The sequence below is a fragment of the Geotrypetes seraphini genome, chromosome 10 (genome assembly GCF_902459505.1).
Source record: "Geotrypetes seraphini chromosome 10, aGeoSer1.1, whole genome shotgun sequence".
Taxonomy (NCBI): domain Eukaryota; kingdom Metazoa; phylum Chordata; class Amphibia; order Gymnophiona; family Dermophiidae; genus Geotrypetes; species Geotrypetes seraphini.
The window spans coordinates 114,877,879-114,896,962 of record NC_047093.1 but is presented as its reverse complement, the minus strand read 5'-3'; the positions used below and the strand labels follow the sequence as shown (position 1 = coordinate 114,896,962).

General features: G+C 45.0%; 1 protein-coding gene across 7 annotated transcripts in view; it reads right to left on the bottom strand.

Moving 5' to 3' along the window:
* PBX1 (PBX homeobox 1) overlaps positions 1-19,084 on the bottom strand; it is a 1,291,292-nt gene that overhangs the window by 602,556 nt on the left and 669,652 nt on the right. For all 7 annotated transcript variants that reach the window (XM_033960105.1, XM_033960106.1, XM_033960107.1 and 4 more), the window contains exon 3: positions 3,685-3,929. In XM_033960105.1, coding sequence (XP_033815996.1) covers positions 3,685-3,929 — 245 coding nt within the window. The remainder of the gene's footprint in view (positions 1-3,684; positions 3,930-19,084) is intronic.

Below are 19,084 nucleotides of genomic sequence, written 5' to 3'. Positions count from 1 at the left end.
AACAAATTCCAGAGTTTAATTATATGTTGTGTGAAGAAATATTTTCTCCGGTTTGTTTTAAATCTACTACTTAGTAGCTTCATTGCATGCCTCCTGGTCCTGGTATTTTTGGATAGAGTGAACAAGAGATTCACATCTACCTTTTCCACTCAATATTTTATAGACTTCTTATCATATCACCCCTGAGCCGTCTCTTCTTCAAGCTGAAGAGCCCTAGCCACTTTAGCCTCTCCTCATAGGGAAGTCATCCCAAACCTTATATCATTTTTGTTGCCCTTCTCTGTACCTTTTCTAATTTCTTTTCTAAATCCTTTTTTTCGATATGGTGATCAGAACTCTATTCAAGTTGCAGCCATACCATAGAGCGATATAAGGGCATTATAACATTTTCTTTTTTTTTTTTTCAAAAATATTTTTTGATTAAAGCATTACAACAAAATAACAGAAGAAAACAATATTAATACAATATGTACGAGTGAGGAAAAATAATAAAAAATTATGAATAAAATAAAATTAGTCCTAGGGTGTTTCAACAATACCAACATACTATCCAATTTTCATTTCTAGACCACAAATACCTTTCAGTTCAAGAAAGACAACTTGAAGTGGTACATAAGAAAGCAACAAAAATGATAACAGGTTTGTGCCAGGAGACATACGAGACGAGGCTTGAAGACCTGAAAGAAGGTTTAGAGGAAATATATCACTAATGCTTAAATACTTGAATAGTATCAATCTACAAACAAATCTTTTCCAGAGACATAGTAGTAAAACTAGAGGACATAAATTGGGATCAGGACAGATTAGGAGTGGGTTTCGATGGCAACTGGTTAGTAGGGCCAGTGCCAGGTACACGTTTACAGTCTGAGTCCTGAAAACAGCAAGGACGGATCAGAATTAATGCTGCCCTATTCACGATCCAAATCGATTTGAATCGATTTACCACGACAAAAAAATCAGCCTCCCGATTCGGTGACTGACCTTCCCCCCTAGCCGCTAAAGCAGGAGCGGCAGCGCTGCCTCTTGCTGGCTGGCCACTACCTCTCCTGCTTTAGAGGGCGAGTGGGGAGGGTCAGTCGGGAAGTGCTGGTGTCCAGCTTCCCCACTAACCTCCTGCTGGTGTCCGGCTTCCCCCTGGCCTCCCGGCATCAATTTACCTAATTTCAGCAGCCTGCATAGGATCACTGGTGCTAGCGATCTTTGCAAGCTGCCATATGTCTTCGGAGATGTCTTCTCTCTGTCACGGTCCCGTCCCTCCTCTGACGTCAGAGGCAGGATCATGGCAGAGGAAACAACTCCGAAGACCTATGGCAGATTGCAAAGATTGCTAGCACCAGCAATCCTATGCAGGCTGCTGAAATTAGGTAAATTGATGCCGGGAAGCCGGGGGAACACACAGGCCTTCTGGAGAGGGTTGCAGTCCTTCGGGGGGGGACAGGCCTTCAGGGGGGGTGCAGGCCTTCAGGGGGGACAGGCAGGCTTTTAAGGGTGGGGTGCACGCCTTCAAGGGGGACAGGCAGGCCTTCAGAGGTGGGGTGTAGGCCTTCAGGGTGGGTGCAGGCCTTCAGGAGTACAGGCAGGCCTTCAGGGGTAGGGTGTAGGCTTTCAGGGGTGGGGTGTAGGCCTTTAGGGGGACAGACCTTCGGGGTGGACACATACCTTCAGGGAAGGGGGCCCTGGTGTAAAAGTACACAGAGGGAGGGAAGGAGGGGGTTTCAAAGACACGTGCATATGCCAGACTTTGGGGGGAAGAAATAATAGGTCTAAAAACAGAGGAGAGGAAGAGAGATGGTGGACAATGGGATTTAGGGATGAAAGGAACAGAAAGGGAGATATGGTGAATCTTGGGGTGGTGGGGAAGGAGGGAGAGATGCTGGATGAAAGGGTAGTTGAGAAAAGGTGGATCTGTGAATGGAGACGAAAAAAAGAAAAGATGCCAGACCTCCAGGGGAGGAAAGGGAAACAGAAGGGGAAGACAGAGATAGAAGATTGATGGTTAGCACGGAGAAAGAAGAAAGAAGGAGACCCTGGCAAGCAAGTTATCAGAAGACAACCAGAGCCTGGGACCAACAAGATTTGAATAATGACCAGACAACAAAAGGTAGAAAAACTATTTATATTTTCCATTTTGTGATTACAATATGTCAGATTTGAAACGTGTATCCTGCCAGAGCTGGTGTTAGACCGCAAATGTGGTCTAACATCAGCTCTGGCAGGATACATGTCTTTTTTGTTTGTTTATTTTGTTTACACCACAGCGCCAGTGTGGTTAGGAGAAGGCAAAGGGGGTGAAGAGGCTATAAAATAAACCCACCAGGACGTTTGGAAAAAAAACACCCAATTGGGCAGGAAAATCAAATCGAAAAATTGATTCAATAGGCTGAATCAAATTGAAATTTTTTTTCCTGAATCAGGCAGCACTAATCAGAATCAAGCATGAATATTTTATACCACATTTAGATTGCTGTATATCTCAGCGCAGGAGGGGAAGACACAGTAAAATGGAATTTAGCAAGTACAATGTCATACTAATATTTTGAATAGTTCAATAATGATTTTGTAATGAATGTCACTGTTGGGCAAACTGGATAGATCATGCAGATCTTTATCAGCCATCATTTACTATGTTACTATGTAAGGACTACCCACTGTCACCCATATGTTCCAGGGAAGTAATATCCATAGCACAGCCTCGGGCAGCTTATGATATCACAGAACAGAAACTTTGACAGAACAGTCCATGCTTGAGAAGATGTCTGACAAAAGCATCTGACTAAACCTCAGAAATGCACATGGGACATTATCAGGATTTCTCTGAGTGTCACTGGCTAAGTTTTAATCACAGAAAAACAATTTTTTATACTTGGTAAACTTCCAAATTCTCAATGCTTTCACAGAGACAGCAGTGAAGTGCAAGGAAACAGTCCTCCTGCCTGTTTACTGCTCTATCATGTGGTTTAAGAAAAGAAGAAAATTAAAGTTTGCACTAATCTGCTCCTGCTCAGGCATCTATTCCGCCCCCGCCCCTCACACACACATAATGTATATGCACTCTGAAGAAAGTAGGCTTTTTTTTTTCTTTACCAATTAGCACAGCCATTTTTCTCTCAAGGGATAGAGGTAAGAGAAGCAGCCAGTAGAGGCCATCACACCCTAATGCCAGCTCTAAGCTGGTGATATATTTTCTGCATTAGGTAAGCAGGGTTTTTTGTGCAACTGTTCCTCTTCTATCCCAATGCCCAAACTTAATGACTCCTTTTACATCCTTTTGTCTACATTTAAATACAATTACGGTAATTTTTTGCCGCGTGGGTTTCATGTGCTAGCACCCTCTAAACACTGAGTATAGCTTAACACTGGTGCGAGTCTGGTGCCAGTGTTAGGCTCTGCACATCAGCCTGAAAGATTTTTGTTCTCTGCAACTACTTCCAATTCCTCACATGACCTTTAGAACTGAACAAAGTGTTTTTTGGGGTTTGATCTCACCTCTCACTCCTTCCCTCTTCTACTGGTGCTTCTTGGATTAGGGCTATGTACTGTAAACAGACATTGATACCTGTAAGTGTATAAAGAAGCATCTCTATGGGATGTGATGAGACTGCATTATTTTGCACTCGGCATTTTATTTTTCCGTTAGGTTGACTGTTGCTTTACTCACAATTATGTGCCTTCTGAAGGAGTTACCTGTTCATATTTTTCCAGCTCTGTGTGGTAGATCTGTCTGATCTGTGACAGTTTGGCTCTGTAGTCGGAGTGTTCCACAGAATTATCGGAGCCTGCCCCTCCTGCTGCCGCTGCTGCAGCCGCCGCTGCAGCCGAACCCCCGCCTTTCTCAGGCCTGCAACCCCCTCCGCCAGCAGCATGGTTATCCAATCGCATCAGCTGAGGGTCTGTGGGCTCTTCCTCCTGGGCTCCTCGGATACTGAGAACTGAGAAAGGAGAGAGGAAGAGACGATGAGATGTGAAATGTCATTACTAAGTCAGGCTCCAAAACGGCAGAGTAATCTACCTGTATAATCTCACTGTAGCAAGAGATTGAGATGAATCTCATGGGAAAGGCAAGATACCGCTTAAAGGCTTTATTGCAAAACAAAATTCATCATGAAAAAATAGGATAAAATGTAAAGTAAAACCAAATGGCTGGATGATGCAATTCAGGATCTTTTTTTACATTCGCCTGTCAGCTTCCATAACGCTGGGTTGCAGTTCCAAAGATCTTGCACCATTTGTACATAACAGACTATGAATTAGGTAGACACAATGCAAGAAAATAAGAAACCCTAACTAGTTAAGTAATAAATTTACATATTACTTGTAGTTTTTTAGAAAATTAAAGCACAATATGCACTAGTCCATTTAGCTCAGTTAGCAATTCCATTGCTACTATGAAAAAGGGCCTGGATTTTGATTCCTTGCTCAGATCTCCTGTTTACTGTGTTGGTATGTGGATACTACAGATCTTTGTGTGGGGAAGGAGTCCAATCACTGCACAACAGATACCTACTCTCTAATTCTATACATTGCTGCGCAGTTACTTGCATAGTTATAGAATAATACCACTGTGTATAACTTAATCGGCCTTTGGTGCCTAATTGGCCTTAACTAAAGTAAACTAAACTAAACCTTAAGTTTGTATACCGCATCATCTTCACAGAAGTAGAGCTCAACACGGTTTACAGGAATTACTAAAGAAAGGAACTCCAATGGGAAGAAGAAGGGCTCGGTAAAGATAGGAAAAGAATGAGGGGACTAAGTAAAGAGGAGAGGAGGGAGTGGTTACATTTTAGAGAAAAGCCAAGTTTTCAATTGTTTTCTGAAGCGTTGGAGGGAGGTCGCACTCCAAAGAGGGGCAGATAAGCTGTTCCACAGCTCGGTGATCTTGAAGAGGAGGGATGTTCCAAGTTTTCCTGTATGGGATATGCCTTTTAAAGAGGGGAATGATAGTATGAATTTTTGAGTGGATCTGGTGGAGTTAGGAGTTGAGGAGAGCCAAGATAGTGGAAACAGGGGAGGAAGGATGCCGTGTAGAGACTTGAAGGTTAGGCAGGCGCATTTGTAATGAACCCTGAGGAGAACTGGGAGCCAGTGAAGCTTAGACAGAAGCGGGGAGACATGGTCGAATTTGCTTTTTGCGAAAATTAATTTAGCATTAACGGGCCACATCACTGATGATGTCATCAGTAACGCGGCACACGAAAGGCCCCAACGAGAGAAGTCTATAAAGCAGCCTGTTTAGAGTGCTGCTGGCCCGATGCTGTTCTGGAGGGAGGTATGTAGAGCAAGTGGACGGCGGGATTTGGATGGTCGGCGGGCCGGATTAAAAAAACTAAATGGACCGGCGGGGTTCGGATGGGAGGGAAGAATGTGAGGGTCAGCAGGGTTTGGTTGTGTGGTGGGTGCTCAAGGGTTCTGCTGCACAAGGGATGGAGGGAGGGAGGGAAGGATGGAAGCTGGCAAAGGGTGTCTGCTGCACAAGGGGATGGAAGGGATGGAGGACTAGAAAGATGCTCTTGGTCCGGCCCCTCTGTAAAGTTTAAGAACTCATTGTGGCCCACGAGCCAAAAGTTTGCCCATCCTTGCCCTAGTGACTAGTTTTAGGGTCCATGGCTGCAGAGCTTCAGAAAGTGCCTATTCTAGAACTGTAAACAATTACTGGTATTGTGAGGGTTACAGAACAAAAATCTCTCTATAACCCTGAATGATGTCCTATGGTGCTAATATAATCTAATCTAATCTTCAATTTATATACTGGATCATTTCCCTAAGGAGCTCGATTTGGTTTACAGTCCATTAAAAAGGAAATAACATACTAATAGGTCAAGTTTCAAGTTCAAGTTTCAAGTTTATTTTTGACTTATTGAATCGCTTAATTTAATTTGCTAAGCGATTTACAGATAAAAAATAGATACATCAGATTAATTATAAAAGGATACATAAGTTTGACACATTATCATACATATCATATATATCATACACAGTGTTCTCCCCAGAAATTTTTTCCAGCCGGGTGGCATGAAAAAGTAGCCGGGTGGGGCAGGACGGGGAAATTTGGTGGTGGGGAAAATTAAGGGCTTCTTTTACTAAGATGCAATAGCGTTTTTAGCGCGTGCAGAATTGCCGCGCTACACGGCTAGAACTAACGCCAGCTCAATGCTGGCATTTGTGTCTAGCACATGCGGCAATTCTGCACGAGCTAAGCGTGTGGTAAAACCGCTAGCGCAGCTTAGTAAAAGGAGCCCTAAATGTGTACTATTTGTATTAGTTAATTATTATTAGTTATTTTCCAATGCTCAATATGGCAGCCTTTCTTAAGATTTGACACTTGTTCCATAATTTTTTATTAAATTTAAGAAGTATCCAATTCTAGAAGTGAATAATTAGATATTTGCCCTCTTTCAAATAGTATAGAGCAGCGTCTCTCAAACTTTTTTAACTCCGGCACACTAAATGGAGGAAATGTTTTTTTGTGGCACACTAAATGCAGCAAATAATTTTCATGGCTGGAAAAAATTTCTGGGGAGAACACTGTTGCCGTTAGTTTTCAAGGTCCAATCACGTCAAAGACTGATGCTTATCTGGGCAGTTGTATAATAAAAAGAATGGATAAGATAACCTGAGAAGTGAAATTGTCATGAATCAGAGGGATACATACCCTGTAGGTCCTAAAAGCAGGCTTGGGGATTACATATAAACTATGAAGGCAGTGGTGTACCTAGCATATGTGACACCCATCATTTTTTTACACCCCCCCCCCCATCTGTATGAAAAACATGATTTTTAGTAATAATCCACACATCACACAAGAGTGTACCTAGGAAAAGGCAGCATCTTACATATTGCAGTGAGCAGTACAACATCAATACACCCATTGTAAAACTAAACAAGCCAGACTAGTACAGATCAATCCTACACAGTCAATCCTAACTGAAAACCATGTCTTTCGAACACACAGAACACAGAAAACACCTTCGCCTAGTATGGAATATGTAATCACAAACTAACCCCTCTCCCTTTTACAAAACTATAATGTGGTTTTTAGCCTTGGTGGTAACAGCTCAGACTCTCATAGAATTCTGAGCAATTACCACCATGGCCGGTGCTATAAAAAACCCTCTACAGTTTTGTAAAAGGGGGGATAAAATATAAAAACGTAGACAAAGGTTAAATTGAACCACCAAGAAGCTGGACTCTGTATACAATGCAACACCACAGAAACAGCGATGCATCTCCCCTAAAGCAAAAAAATAAATAGAATTTTTTTCTACATTGTCTTCTCTGGTTTCTGCTTTCCTCATAGTCTTGTCACTCTCTTCCTTTCATCCACTGTCTACCCTCTCTTTGCCCCTCCTATATGGCATCTTCTCTCCTTGTATTCCCCTTCCATTTCTCCCTTCACCCCTATTATTCTGCATCCATCTTCTTCCCTTCCCTCCTCCAATGGTCTGGCATCTCTCTCCTGTTCTTCCCTTCCTTCTCCCATACGCCCATGGTCTGGCATTTCACTGTCTCCTCTTCCTTCCCCCCGCTTCCATCAGCATCTGCCCCCTTTCTTTCCCTCCAACCCAATTCCATCCAGTATCCTTCCCCCTTATGTCTCTCTCTCCTTTCCCTGCACACCAATTCCATCAGCATCTGCCCCCTTTCTCTCCCTCCACCACCATTCCATACCACCCTTCTATGCTCCTCTCTCACTCCAAACCAGCAAGGTCCCATGATGACTGCTTCTGTTGCCTCTGCCTCTGGAAGATGTAAGTGATGTTGGAGGGGGTGGGCCGGCAGACGCAGGGAGTTGTGGCAAGGTTCCGCAATGACTGCAGCTGCCAGTCCACCCCTTCCGACGCTACTTACGTCTTCCGGAGGCAGAGGCGGCAAATGCAGTCATAGCAGGACCTTCCTGCACTTCAGTGTGGCTGCCGACTCTGCTTCAGAATAAGTACGGCAGCCGCGCTGAGGTGCAGGTGCCATTTAGAGTAGCTCGGAAGGTTCTGGATCCAGCCGGCTGTGTACCCCCTAAGGCTGGCACCCAGGGCGGTCTGCCACTGTATGAGGGGACAAAAAATAATAAAAAGAATGGATAACTTGACCGATTTAGACATGTCATACAATTATAACCATAAAAATATGTCATAAAATGTAATTCTAAACTCAAAAGACTCCAGATGAAAAGCAGACTATAGAAAGGAAACCAGAAAAGACCGGGTAGATGAAAAGTGAAACCTGGGAAAGATCTAAATTATTCTTCAAATGAGCTTCTATTAAAACCAAAGAATAAAACCACAGCACTCGGGAAAGTAAAAAAGGGAGAGTAAAATGGACTTAACGAAAAGGTCTCTGCACTGATGAGATAAACTCGTACGCAGAATAAATGTGAACATGCAACAGTGGGGCTATGATATTTAATCTGTTGAAAGAGGCGCCAAAACAGTGTCGGCAGTAGATTGAATGCACACTGATAGAGGAGGGGCATCGGGCTGTTAAAAAAGGCTGCTTTAATAAATAAATGAAAATACTGGTGAAAAACTAAATAAAAAACCAAAACCATGATAAAATGCCGAACCTGACTGCAAGTGGTAGTGAAAGTAGCATAAGGCACCCGTAGTACTGTTAGTACAGAGCTGCTTAGAATAAAGAACTGTTCTGTACATGAGGAGATAAGATGTAAAGTGCTGGCCCCTCACTGCACCACTTGATAAAACTAAGGAGCGATGTTCTAGAGCAGGGGTGCCCACACTTTTTAGGCTTGTGAGCTACTTTTAAAATGACCAAGTCAAAATGATCTACCAACAATAAAATTTAAAAAAAACACAAAGTACACTGTACGCATAGAAAATGTTAATTATTATTCCTATTCCAGAGTTTTTCAAAGAGGTCAAAGCAGATGACTATACACTGTCACCTCAGTAACAACCATACAAAAATAGACAAATACACCCCTTCCCTTTTTACTAAACCACAATAGCAGTTTTTAGTGCAGGGAGCTGCGCTGAATGCCCAGCGCTGCTTTCGACGCTCATAGGCTCCCTGTGCTAAAAACCTCTTGCGGTTTAGTAAAAGGGGACCTTAGTGTAAAATATAGACAGCAGATATAAATTCAGACACATTTTGATCACTAAATTTAAAATAAAATCATTTTTCCTACCTTGTCTGGTGATTTCATGAGTCTCTGGTTGCACTTTCTTCTTCTGACTGTGCATCCAATCTTTCTTCCCTTCTTTTAGCCTCTATGCTTCCTCTCCTCTAGACCTCTTTCCCTCCCCCAACTTTTCCTTCCTCTCTCCCTGCCCTTTCTTTCTCTCTGCCTCCCTTTCTTTTTTTTTATGTTTCTCTTCTTTCTTTCTGTCTCCCTGCCTGCCCTTTTTCTTTCTTTCTCCCTGCCCTCGGGGACCAGGACCCAAACTGCCACCAATAACAGGCCCGAAAGCCGACGCTGCCCCAGGCTCTCCCTGCTTCGGCCGACCAGCATTCCTCTCCCCGACGTCAATTTTGCCGTCGGGGAGAGGAAGGCTGATCGGCCCAAGATCGTGATCGACCTATTGGGGGAAATGCTGTCGGGTCCTGCCTTCGCGGGAACAGAAAGTAGGCAGGACCCGGCAGCAAGAAGAGCAAATGCTTCACTAACCTGTCTCCCGCCTTAGCCCATAGCGAACGCTTGCTTCAGGGCTCTCAACATGTGCGTGCTGGCTTCCCTTCTCTTCCCTCCGAAACCGGAAGTTATGTCCGGGGGGGGGGAGAAGGGAAGCCGGCACGCACATGTTGAGAGCCCTGAAGCAAGCGTTCGCTACGGGCTAAGGCGGGAGACAGGTTAGTGAAGCATTTGCTCTTCTTGCTGCCGGGTCCTGCCTACTTTCTGTTTCCCCCAATAGAGCCCCGGAGCATAAGATTGCTACGGGCTGAAATCTCCAAGCCGGGTTTTTTTGGGTTTTTTTTAAATGTTCAGCAGCGGCGGCAGCAGCAGATGATAGCCGGGCGCTCGTCTAAATTAGCTGGGCGGACCGCCCAGCTAAAAGGCCCTAGGGAGAACACTGATACATATCATATATATCACACATAAGAACATAAGAACATAAGAAATGCCTTCACCGGAACAGACCAAGGTCCATCTAGTCCGGCGATCCGCACACGCGGAGGCCCATTTAGGTGCTCCTTGTTGGAGACCCGGATTTCCCGTATCCCTCAATATGTTTTGCAAGAAGGTGTGCATCCAACTTGCGTTTGAAACCCAGAACAGTAGCCTCTTCCACCACCTCCTCCGGGAAAGCATTCCAAGCGCCCACAACTCATTGTGTGAAACAGAACTTCCTAACATTTGTCCTGAACCTGCTGCCACTCAGTTTCAGGCTATGACCTCTTGTCCTTGTCACATCTGAAAATGTCAGTAATGCTGCTTCCTGGTTAATTTGGTCAAATCCTTTTAATATTTTAAAAGTCTCTATCAGATCCCCACGCAATCTTCTCTTTTCGAGGGTGAACAGTCCCAGTCTCTCGAGGCGTTCCTTGTAGCTTAAATTCTCCATGCCTTTGACCAGTTTTGTGGCTCGCCTCTGCACCCTCTCCAACAGAATTTTATCCTTCTTAAGGTATGGAGACCAGTGTTGGACACAGTATTCCAAGTATGGTCTGACCATTGTTCTATAAAGTGGCATTATAACATCCTCTGACCTACTCGTGATCCCCTTCTTGATCATGCCTAACATCCTATTTGCTTTCTTCGCTGCCGCCGCGCATTGGGCCAATGGCTTTAGGGTTCTGTTTATCAGTACCCCCAAATCCCTTTCTTGTTCGCATTTGGCTAAAGTCACCCCCGACATCTTGTAATCATGTTCTTTGTTTTTCTTTCCCAGATGCATCACCTTGCATCTGGGAAAGAAAAAACATTGTCATATAGAAAGGATAGTTAAGATTAGATAGATGTTAAAGGGTTAAAAGTAAGATATACTTAATTACTGTTCGTCAGCTAATAATCTTGTATAACTATTGTGTGAACAACCAAGTTTTTAAATGTTTTCAAAATTGATGTAATTGACCTAATACTCTTAAAAGAATCTGGAAGTCTATTCCAAATTTCCACCAATTTAAATGCCATAGATTTACTGAGCTTCCCAGCACATTTAAATCCTTTAGAAGATGGAAATTATAATTTAAAGATTGCTGTAATCCTTGAATGGCAAAATCTAATAGCATTCCAACAAAGAGGGATTGAAGGATCAAATATTCCATAAAGGAATTTAAAAACAACACATGCACACTTGAACTATATCCTATGCCGAACTGAAAGCCAATGAAGTTTTCACAACAATGGGGATATGTGATCATACTTTCCCTTTCCAAAAATAAGTTTAGCCACTGTATTCTGTATCAAATGAAGTCGATCTAAACAAGCAGTCAACGCGTGGATGAGGAAGAAGGATTCCACTTCGTGCACAACTGGACGATGTTCTGGGGGAAGAGCAAGCTATTCAGGAAGGACGGACTCCACCTCAGCGGAGACGGAATGAGGCTACTTGTGAGCAATAACAAGAGAGAAATTGAGAAGTTTTTTAAACTAGGGAAGAAGGGGGAAAGCAGACAGTTGACCGAGAGTCAATGGTTCGGGAACTCGGTATACCAGAGGATACCATGCAGGAAGATAGCAGGGAAGACTCACCGGATCATAGGCAAGACAGAAAACCTGAAGTACCAAAAGAGACACAAGAGGGAAGGAAATGCAAGAAAATGACAGGCCGCAAACTCAAATGTATGTACACGAACGCATGGAGCCTAAGGAATAAGATGGGTGAATTAGAAGCTATGGCACAAAAAGATAGCCTTGACATCATCGGCATCACGAAAACATGGTGGAACGAAGAAAATGTCTGGGACACTGTGCTACCAGGATACAAGCTATACCGCAGAGACAGAGTGGATCAAAAAAGTGGGGCATTGCCCTATACGTCAAAGAGGGAATTGAGTCTACCGGAGAGAACATGCCGGAATCAAACAATAAGGTAGAGTCTCTATGGGTCAAAATTCTGGGAACAAATGGACTGGAAACAAAGATCGGCATCTACTACCGAACCCCAGGGCAGTCCGAAGAAATTGATGGAGAAATGACGGATGAGATTAAATGCAACTGCAAGGGAGGCAACGCAGTTATCATGGGTGACTTCAATTATCTGGGGATAGACTGGAACCTAGGCACCTCCGGCTGCGCTAGGGAGACCAAGTTCCTGGATGCTGTAAGCGACTGCTTCCTGGAACAACTTGTCAAGGAAAATACAAGATAAAATGAAATTCTGGACTTAATTCTAAATGGACTGCGAGGACCAGCACAAGGTGTAGAAGTAGAAGGGACGCTGGGAAACAGCGATCACAATATGATTCGCTTAGACCTGGACGCGGGGCGAAACAGCAGTCCAGCACCACAGCCATGGCACTTAACTTCCAAAAAGGGAATTATGAAGGGATGAGACACATGGTGGGGAAGAAGATTAAGAAGAGGATGAACACTGTAAAAACGCTAGAGCAGAGGTCTGCCACGTGAGCGGACTGCTGAGCACGATGGACCACTGTTCTGACCCAGCTGTGGCAATTCTTATGTTATGTTCTTATGTTATCTGCCTTGACATCTTTGAAACCTCCCCAAATATAAATGATAATTAATATTTTCTCTGCATATAGTGTGCTTTGTGTTTTTTTAATTTTATGGTTACCATTATGAATTAATAAGATATTATGTGTATATGAAAAATGAATTGAAGAAATTGGGGGCTGGGCTAGGGCAGGATTGGGGGCGGGACTGTCAATTAATACATGTCCCGTTTTGATGAAAAAAATAAATGGTCACGTTAACTATACATCAAGTGAAAAAATGTAGTCTCCTATGTGGTTTTAAATGTGCTACTACTACTACTATTAATTATTTCTATAGCACTACCAGACATACGCAGCGCTGTACAGAGTCACAAAGAGTAAGAAAACAGTCCCTGCTCAAAAGAGCTTACAATCTAAACAGGCAAGACAGACAAACAGGATGTCATGGATACAGTTAAGGGGATCAGTTAATCAGCTGGTGGAGGACAGATGTGGAGGGTTAAGGATTGAAAGCTATATCAAAAAGGTGGGTTTTCAGTCTGCTTTTAAACAAGAGAAGGGGAAGGGGCTTGACGGACAAACTCGGGTAATTTATTCCAGGCATAGGGGGCAGCTAGATGAAAGGAACAAAGTCTGAAATTGGCAGTAGAGGAGAAGGGTAATGTTAAGACTTACTTATCTGAACAACGGAAACTATGAAACTTCGTGACGTGTCCCTTAGACCAGTGTTTTTCAACCTTTTTACACCTATGGACCGGCAGAAATAAAATAATTATTCTGTGGACCGGCAATGGTCTGTGGACCGGCGGTTGAAGAACATGGGGCTAAGTCGTGGGCCAGACCCCACCTATCTCTACCCAATCTCCACCCCAGACCCTGCCCCTATAATAGTACTAGTTGCACCTTGCACGTCCTGTGCCTCATCTGGAAGCCTTCCCTCTGACGTTGCAACATCAGAGAGAAGGCTTCCGGTTCAGGCGCAGGATGCCCGTAGGAGCCACTGCCCGTGACTTTGTGCACTGAATCAGTTAGGAAGAGGGTGCTGGCTTGAAGATAACGCCGCATTGATCGCACCGTGGACCGGCGGTTGAAGAAAACTGTTTTGGGCCTGATGCACGTGCTGGCCCTGTGGACCGGCAGGAAATTTCTGTGGACCAGCACTGGTCCATGGACCGGTGGATGAAGAACACTGCCTTAGACTTTGCGTTTTAAAAGAGTAACAACTGATTCAAGTTTCCCCATTCCAGAATTTTATGACCTCTATCATATCTCCCCTCAGCCATGTCTTTTCCAAGTTGAAGATCTCGAATCTCTATAACCTTTCCTCATATCAGAGTCATTCCATTCCCTTAACCATTTTGGTCATCCTTTAAGTGTATCTTTTCTAGTTCTGCAATATCTTTTTTGAGATGCGATGACCAGAATTGCACAAAATATTCAAGGTGCAGTAACACCATGAAGTGGTAGCAAGACATTATGATAGTCTTTGATTTATTTTCTGTTCCTTTCCAAACATTCCTAACATTCTCATGCATTCTTGGCTGCTACTGCACATTAATAAAGTTTTAATGTATCGTCCACCAGTGGCGTACCTAGGGGGGGGCGGGGGGGGCGGGCCGCCCCAGGTACCAGCCCTAAGGGGGTGTTCCCGGCCTTGCCGTTCAGTCCCCCGCCACCCCCGAAGGACCGCTCGCCCCACTGACCTTCCTGCACCACCTGTGAAGCAGCCCGCAGCAGGATCGCGAAGTCAGCGTCAGCATCCCTGCGCTGCTTCCTGCGCCGCGATCCCGCCCCTCCTCTGACGTCAGAGGAGGGGCGGAGACCGTGGCGCAGGAAGCAGCGCAGGGATCGCTGACGCTGACTTCGCGATCCTGCTGAGGCCTGCTTCATAGGTGGTGCGGGGAGGCCAGGGGGGCGAGCGGTCCTTCGGGGTGGGTCGGGGCATCAGGCCTTCAGGGGGGGGCGGGCGGGCAGGCAAGCAGGCTTTCAAGGGGGAGGGGAGGTGACAGGCAGGCAGGCAGGCCTTTCAAGGGGGGACAGGCCTTCGGGGGGGGGGGGTGCAGACCTTCAAGGGGTGCAGGCCTTCAAGGGGGGCAGGCAGGCCTTCAGGGGGGTGCAGGCCTTCGGGGGGGGTGTAGGCCTTTGGGGGGGTAGGCCTTCAAGGGGGGGAACAGGCCTTCAAGGGGGGAAAGGCAGGCAGGCCTTCAAGGGGGGGACAGGCCTACAAGGGGGGGGGCAGGCCTACAAGGGGGGGGGACAGGCCTACAAGGGGGGGGACAGGCCTTCAAGGGGGGGACAGGCCTTCGGGGGGGTGCAGACCTTCAAGGGAGTGCAGGCCTTCGGGGGGGGGTGCAGTCCTTCAAGGGGGTGCAGGCCTTCAAGGGGGGGAAAGGCAGGCAGGCAGGCCTTCAAGGGGGGGACAGGCCTACAAGGGGGGGAGAAGCTACAAGGGGGTGGTACAAGCCTTCAAGTGGGGGACAGGCCTTCGGGGGGGGTGCAGACCTTCAAGGAGTGCAGGCCTTCGAGGGGGGTGGTGCAGGCCTTCAAGGGGGTGCAGGCCTTCAAGGGGGGACAGGCCTTCAAGGGGGGAAAGGCAGGCAGGCAGGCCTTCAAGGGGGGACAGGCCTACAAGGGGGGGGGGAGAAGCTACAAGGGGGTGGGACAGGCCTTCAAGTGGGGGACAGGCCTTCGGGGGGGTGCCGGCCTTTCGGGGGGTGCAGACCTTCAAGGGGGGACAGGCAGGCAGGCCTTCAAGGGGGGGACAGGCCTACAAGGGGAAGGGACAGGCTTCAAGGGGGGTGCAGGCCTTCAAGGTGGGACAGGCAGACCTTTAAGGGGGGCCAGGCCTTTGGGGGGGGACCATGATTTAGAAGTACACGGAGGGAAGGGGGTGTTCAAAGAGACATGCATATGCCAAACTCTGGGGGGGGGAAGAAATAATGGGTCAGAAAATAGAGGAGAGGGAGAGAGATGATGGACCATGGGATTTAGGGAGGGAAGGAACAGAAAGGGAGAGAAATTGGACACAAGGGACGGTGTGGAGGAGGGATAGAGATACTGGATAGGAGGGTAATTAGGAAAAGAAACGGAGAGATGGTGGACTCTGGGATGGTGTGGAAGGAGGGAGAGATGCCGGATGAAAGGGTATTTAAGAAAAGGTGGATCTGTGGAGGGAGATGAAAAAAAGGAAAGATACCAGACTTCCTGGGAAGGGAAGGGAAATGGAAAGGGAGGACAGAGTTGGCAGATGGATGGTTAGCATGCAGAAAGAAGGAGGACCCTGGCAAGCAAGTTATCAGAAGAAAACCAGAGCCTTGGACCAACAAGATTTGAAATATAACCAGACAACAAAGGTAGAAAAATTAATTTTTATTTTCTGTTTTGTGATTATAACATGTCAGATTTGAAATGTGTATCCTGCCAGAGCTGGTGTTGGACTGCAACGTGAGCTAGGATTTAACAGAAAGAGGAAAGTCCTTTTTGTTTCTTTATTTTATTTACACCACAGCGCCAGTGTGGTTAGGAGAAGCCAAAGGGGGTGAAAAAGCTATAAAACCCACCAGGAGTTTTGAAAAAAATCACCCAACTGGGCAGGAAAATCGAATTGAAAAACCAATTCAATAGGGCTGAATCGAATCAAAATTTTTTTTTCCTTTATCTGGCAGCATTAGTTTGCGCTACTGTCTTAGACTTTAGGACCTGGGATTGGGGAGAGATGGCATCCTCAGTACTTTATAATGCAAGTGAAACGAGGATTTGGTCAGACTTTTGAAGGGTCTGCAGAAAAAAAATATTGTATAGGCCGGGGACATGAGACAGCAGGAAATGGGAACTTTTCTTCCTTCTATTTTTGTGAATGGAAAGGCTGAGGATGTCAGAGAGGTCAGTTAAAATATGTGCTTTATAAGAAAATATAATAATGTGTTTTATAAAGTTTATAGCATAGCTGGCCTACCCAGTGAGGTGTTCCTAGTGGTGATGGTGGCAGCGTGTCAATGTGTTGAGAGGAAGAGGTGGTCTGGGAAATTCTGCTGAGCAAACTCCGGGCCCATTTCCACCCCCCAGTTAGTCCACTCCACTCAACTCAACTGATTCACACACTGAGTGGGTCTTTGGGTGTTGTTTTGGGATCTCTTCCAGTGGTTTATCTCCTTCTGGTCCAAGGAAGGAAACTTTGTTATCCTTAGCATTGACCTACAGAATATGTTTGTAACAGCGCTGCTTGTGTGGCATTAGGCTATGTAGTGATCGAAAGAAAAAAACAGACCTTTGCACATTTTTGCACTATATGGTGGGTGTATGAGGAGATTCACATTTCCTGCACAGCTAAGTCCATGTGAAGTTACCTTGTGCTGTATTTGACATCTAGCAAGGTCTCTGTTTGAAAGGAAAGATCTAAACTTAAAATGAAGTGGCCAGAAGTTATGGTAAAAGCAGATAGTGTAGCTGGTTTTAAGAAGATTTGGACAAATTCCTGGAGGAAAAGTCCATAATCTGTTATTAAGACATGGGGGAAGTGTCTGCTTGCCCTGGATCGGTAGCATGGAATGTTGCTACTCTTTGGGTTTTGACCAGGTATTAGTGTCCTGGATTGGCTACCATGAGAATGGGCTACTGGGCATGATGGACCATTGGTCTGACCCAGTTAGGCTATTCTTATGTTATGTTCTCATCTGTAGGGGCCTTTGTTTTCACTTCTTATTTTAATGTATTTTTTTTTTCTGGGAACTTATCAGTGTTTTTTATAATGGGAACAAAAATGGAAGAGAATTAATGTGTGTGGAATGGGGGGTAACTAATTTCTTCAGCTAAATAATTCAATCCACTTCAAACAGACATATGAGAACTTGTGCACCATTCACACACCCTCCAACCAAAAACGTCAAAAGAAAAAAAACTGTTCGACAACCTCCTAGCCATTCGAGCTGCAACACTCGACCCCCAACTCTACAACCAATTGATATCAACCACAGACTGCAAAACCTTCAAAAAGAAATAAAAACCCTTCTATTCAAAAAACACATAAAACCGAACTAACACAATCAGAACTGTCCCAAGCATCACCTGCAACTACTCCATATGTACTTCTAATGTCATGACAATTTAGACATAATTTATGTTATGTTATGTTTGGAATAATGGTTACATATATGAGGTTCAATAAAATAAAATTTTCACTGCCTGTTTCTATTCTGACCATTTATTCCATTTCATGGTTATTGCAAAAAAAAAAAAAAAAAAAAAATTTTACATGGGGGGGGGGGGGGGAGTGTCAAAAAATGATGGGCCCCGGGTACCACATACCCTAGGTACGCCACTGTCGTCCACAATGACATTTAAATCCTTTTCCTCAATGGCGACTCGTAATGTGGAACCTATTATCATGTAGCCAAAAATCGGATTATTCTTCCCTATATGCATCACTTTACACTTGTCCACATTAAATTTCATCTCCTGTTTAGATGCCCAGTCTTCCAGTTTCCCAATGTGCTCCTGCAATTTCAAACAGTTCACATGCCATTTAACAACTTTGAACAGTTCTATTTATTTGCACATTTGATCAGCTTACTTATCTGTTCTCTCAGGGTTTCCGCATCTGGCATCATGTTTGTTGCAGGTTTCCATGCTGTAGCTTTCTTCAGGGATGGCTGAAACATCAGTTCTACCTGACAAGACACAGCAAGACCTGGAAACCTGCAACAAGCACCTTACTTATTATTCCCATTTCCAGATTATGACTGTTGTGGTTGTCTGGGTCTTGCCACATCCAAGTAAGTGGAATAGACATTTCAGCCGTTGGACTGTGGCTTTCTTCAGAGTATACTGTGAAGTCTGCAGTTTGTCTTTATAAAGTGGGTTCTCAACCTGATTGGTTGGGGTTTGAGGTGTGCAGAGATTACAGTAGGAAAATGAAGCAGGAAAGTCCGTTGGTAACAAATTAAAATTTTTGCAGGAAAATGAGGCATGAAATTCATTGAAATAGTACTGACGGGGGGGGGGGGGGGATGTTTGCTCTTACTGCCAGTCTTTTCTTCACTAACCTTCTGAATGAATGGTTGCTATGGATTAAGATGAGCCCTTCTTCTCCAGTGATGTACTTGGGTTTCTTGCTATCTCCACTGTTTCCAACAATCTTCTTTCTCCAAGACTTTTTGTGTCCTCAAATCTAACTGTGTGACCAATTGTTTTAGCATGAAAGGCTAGGGCTGATTTTTGTGTGTTCCTGAGTTTATGGTGTCTCATATGTCCTTGTAGATTTTCCTCTATAGGGCCTGGGCTTGTTCTTTCATAAATGCAAGTATGGATGCCAGCTTCTGTGGTGCACTGTATGCAATGGCATAGTGAGGGTAGGAGGCCCCTGCGTCAGTGGCACCCCCCTGTGTCCTCCTTTCCACTCCTTCTTCACCCTCCATTCCACACTTGTGTTCTCCCTTCCCACTCCATACCTCTTTAAATCTTCGCCAGCACCAGAGACTTCCCTTGCTAGCTGCTAGCACTGGCGTTGGCTTTCCCT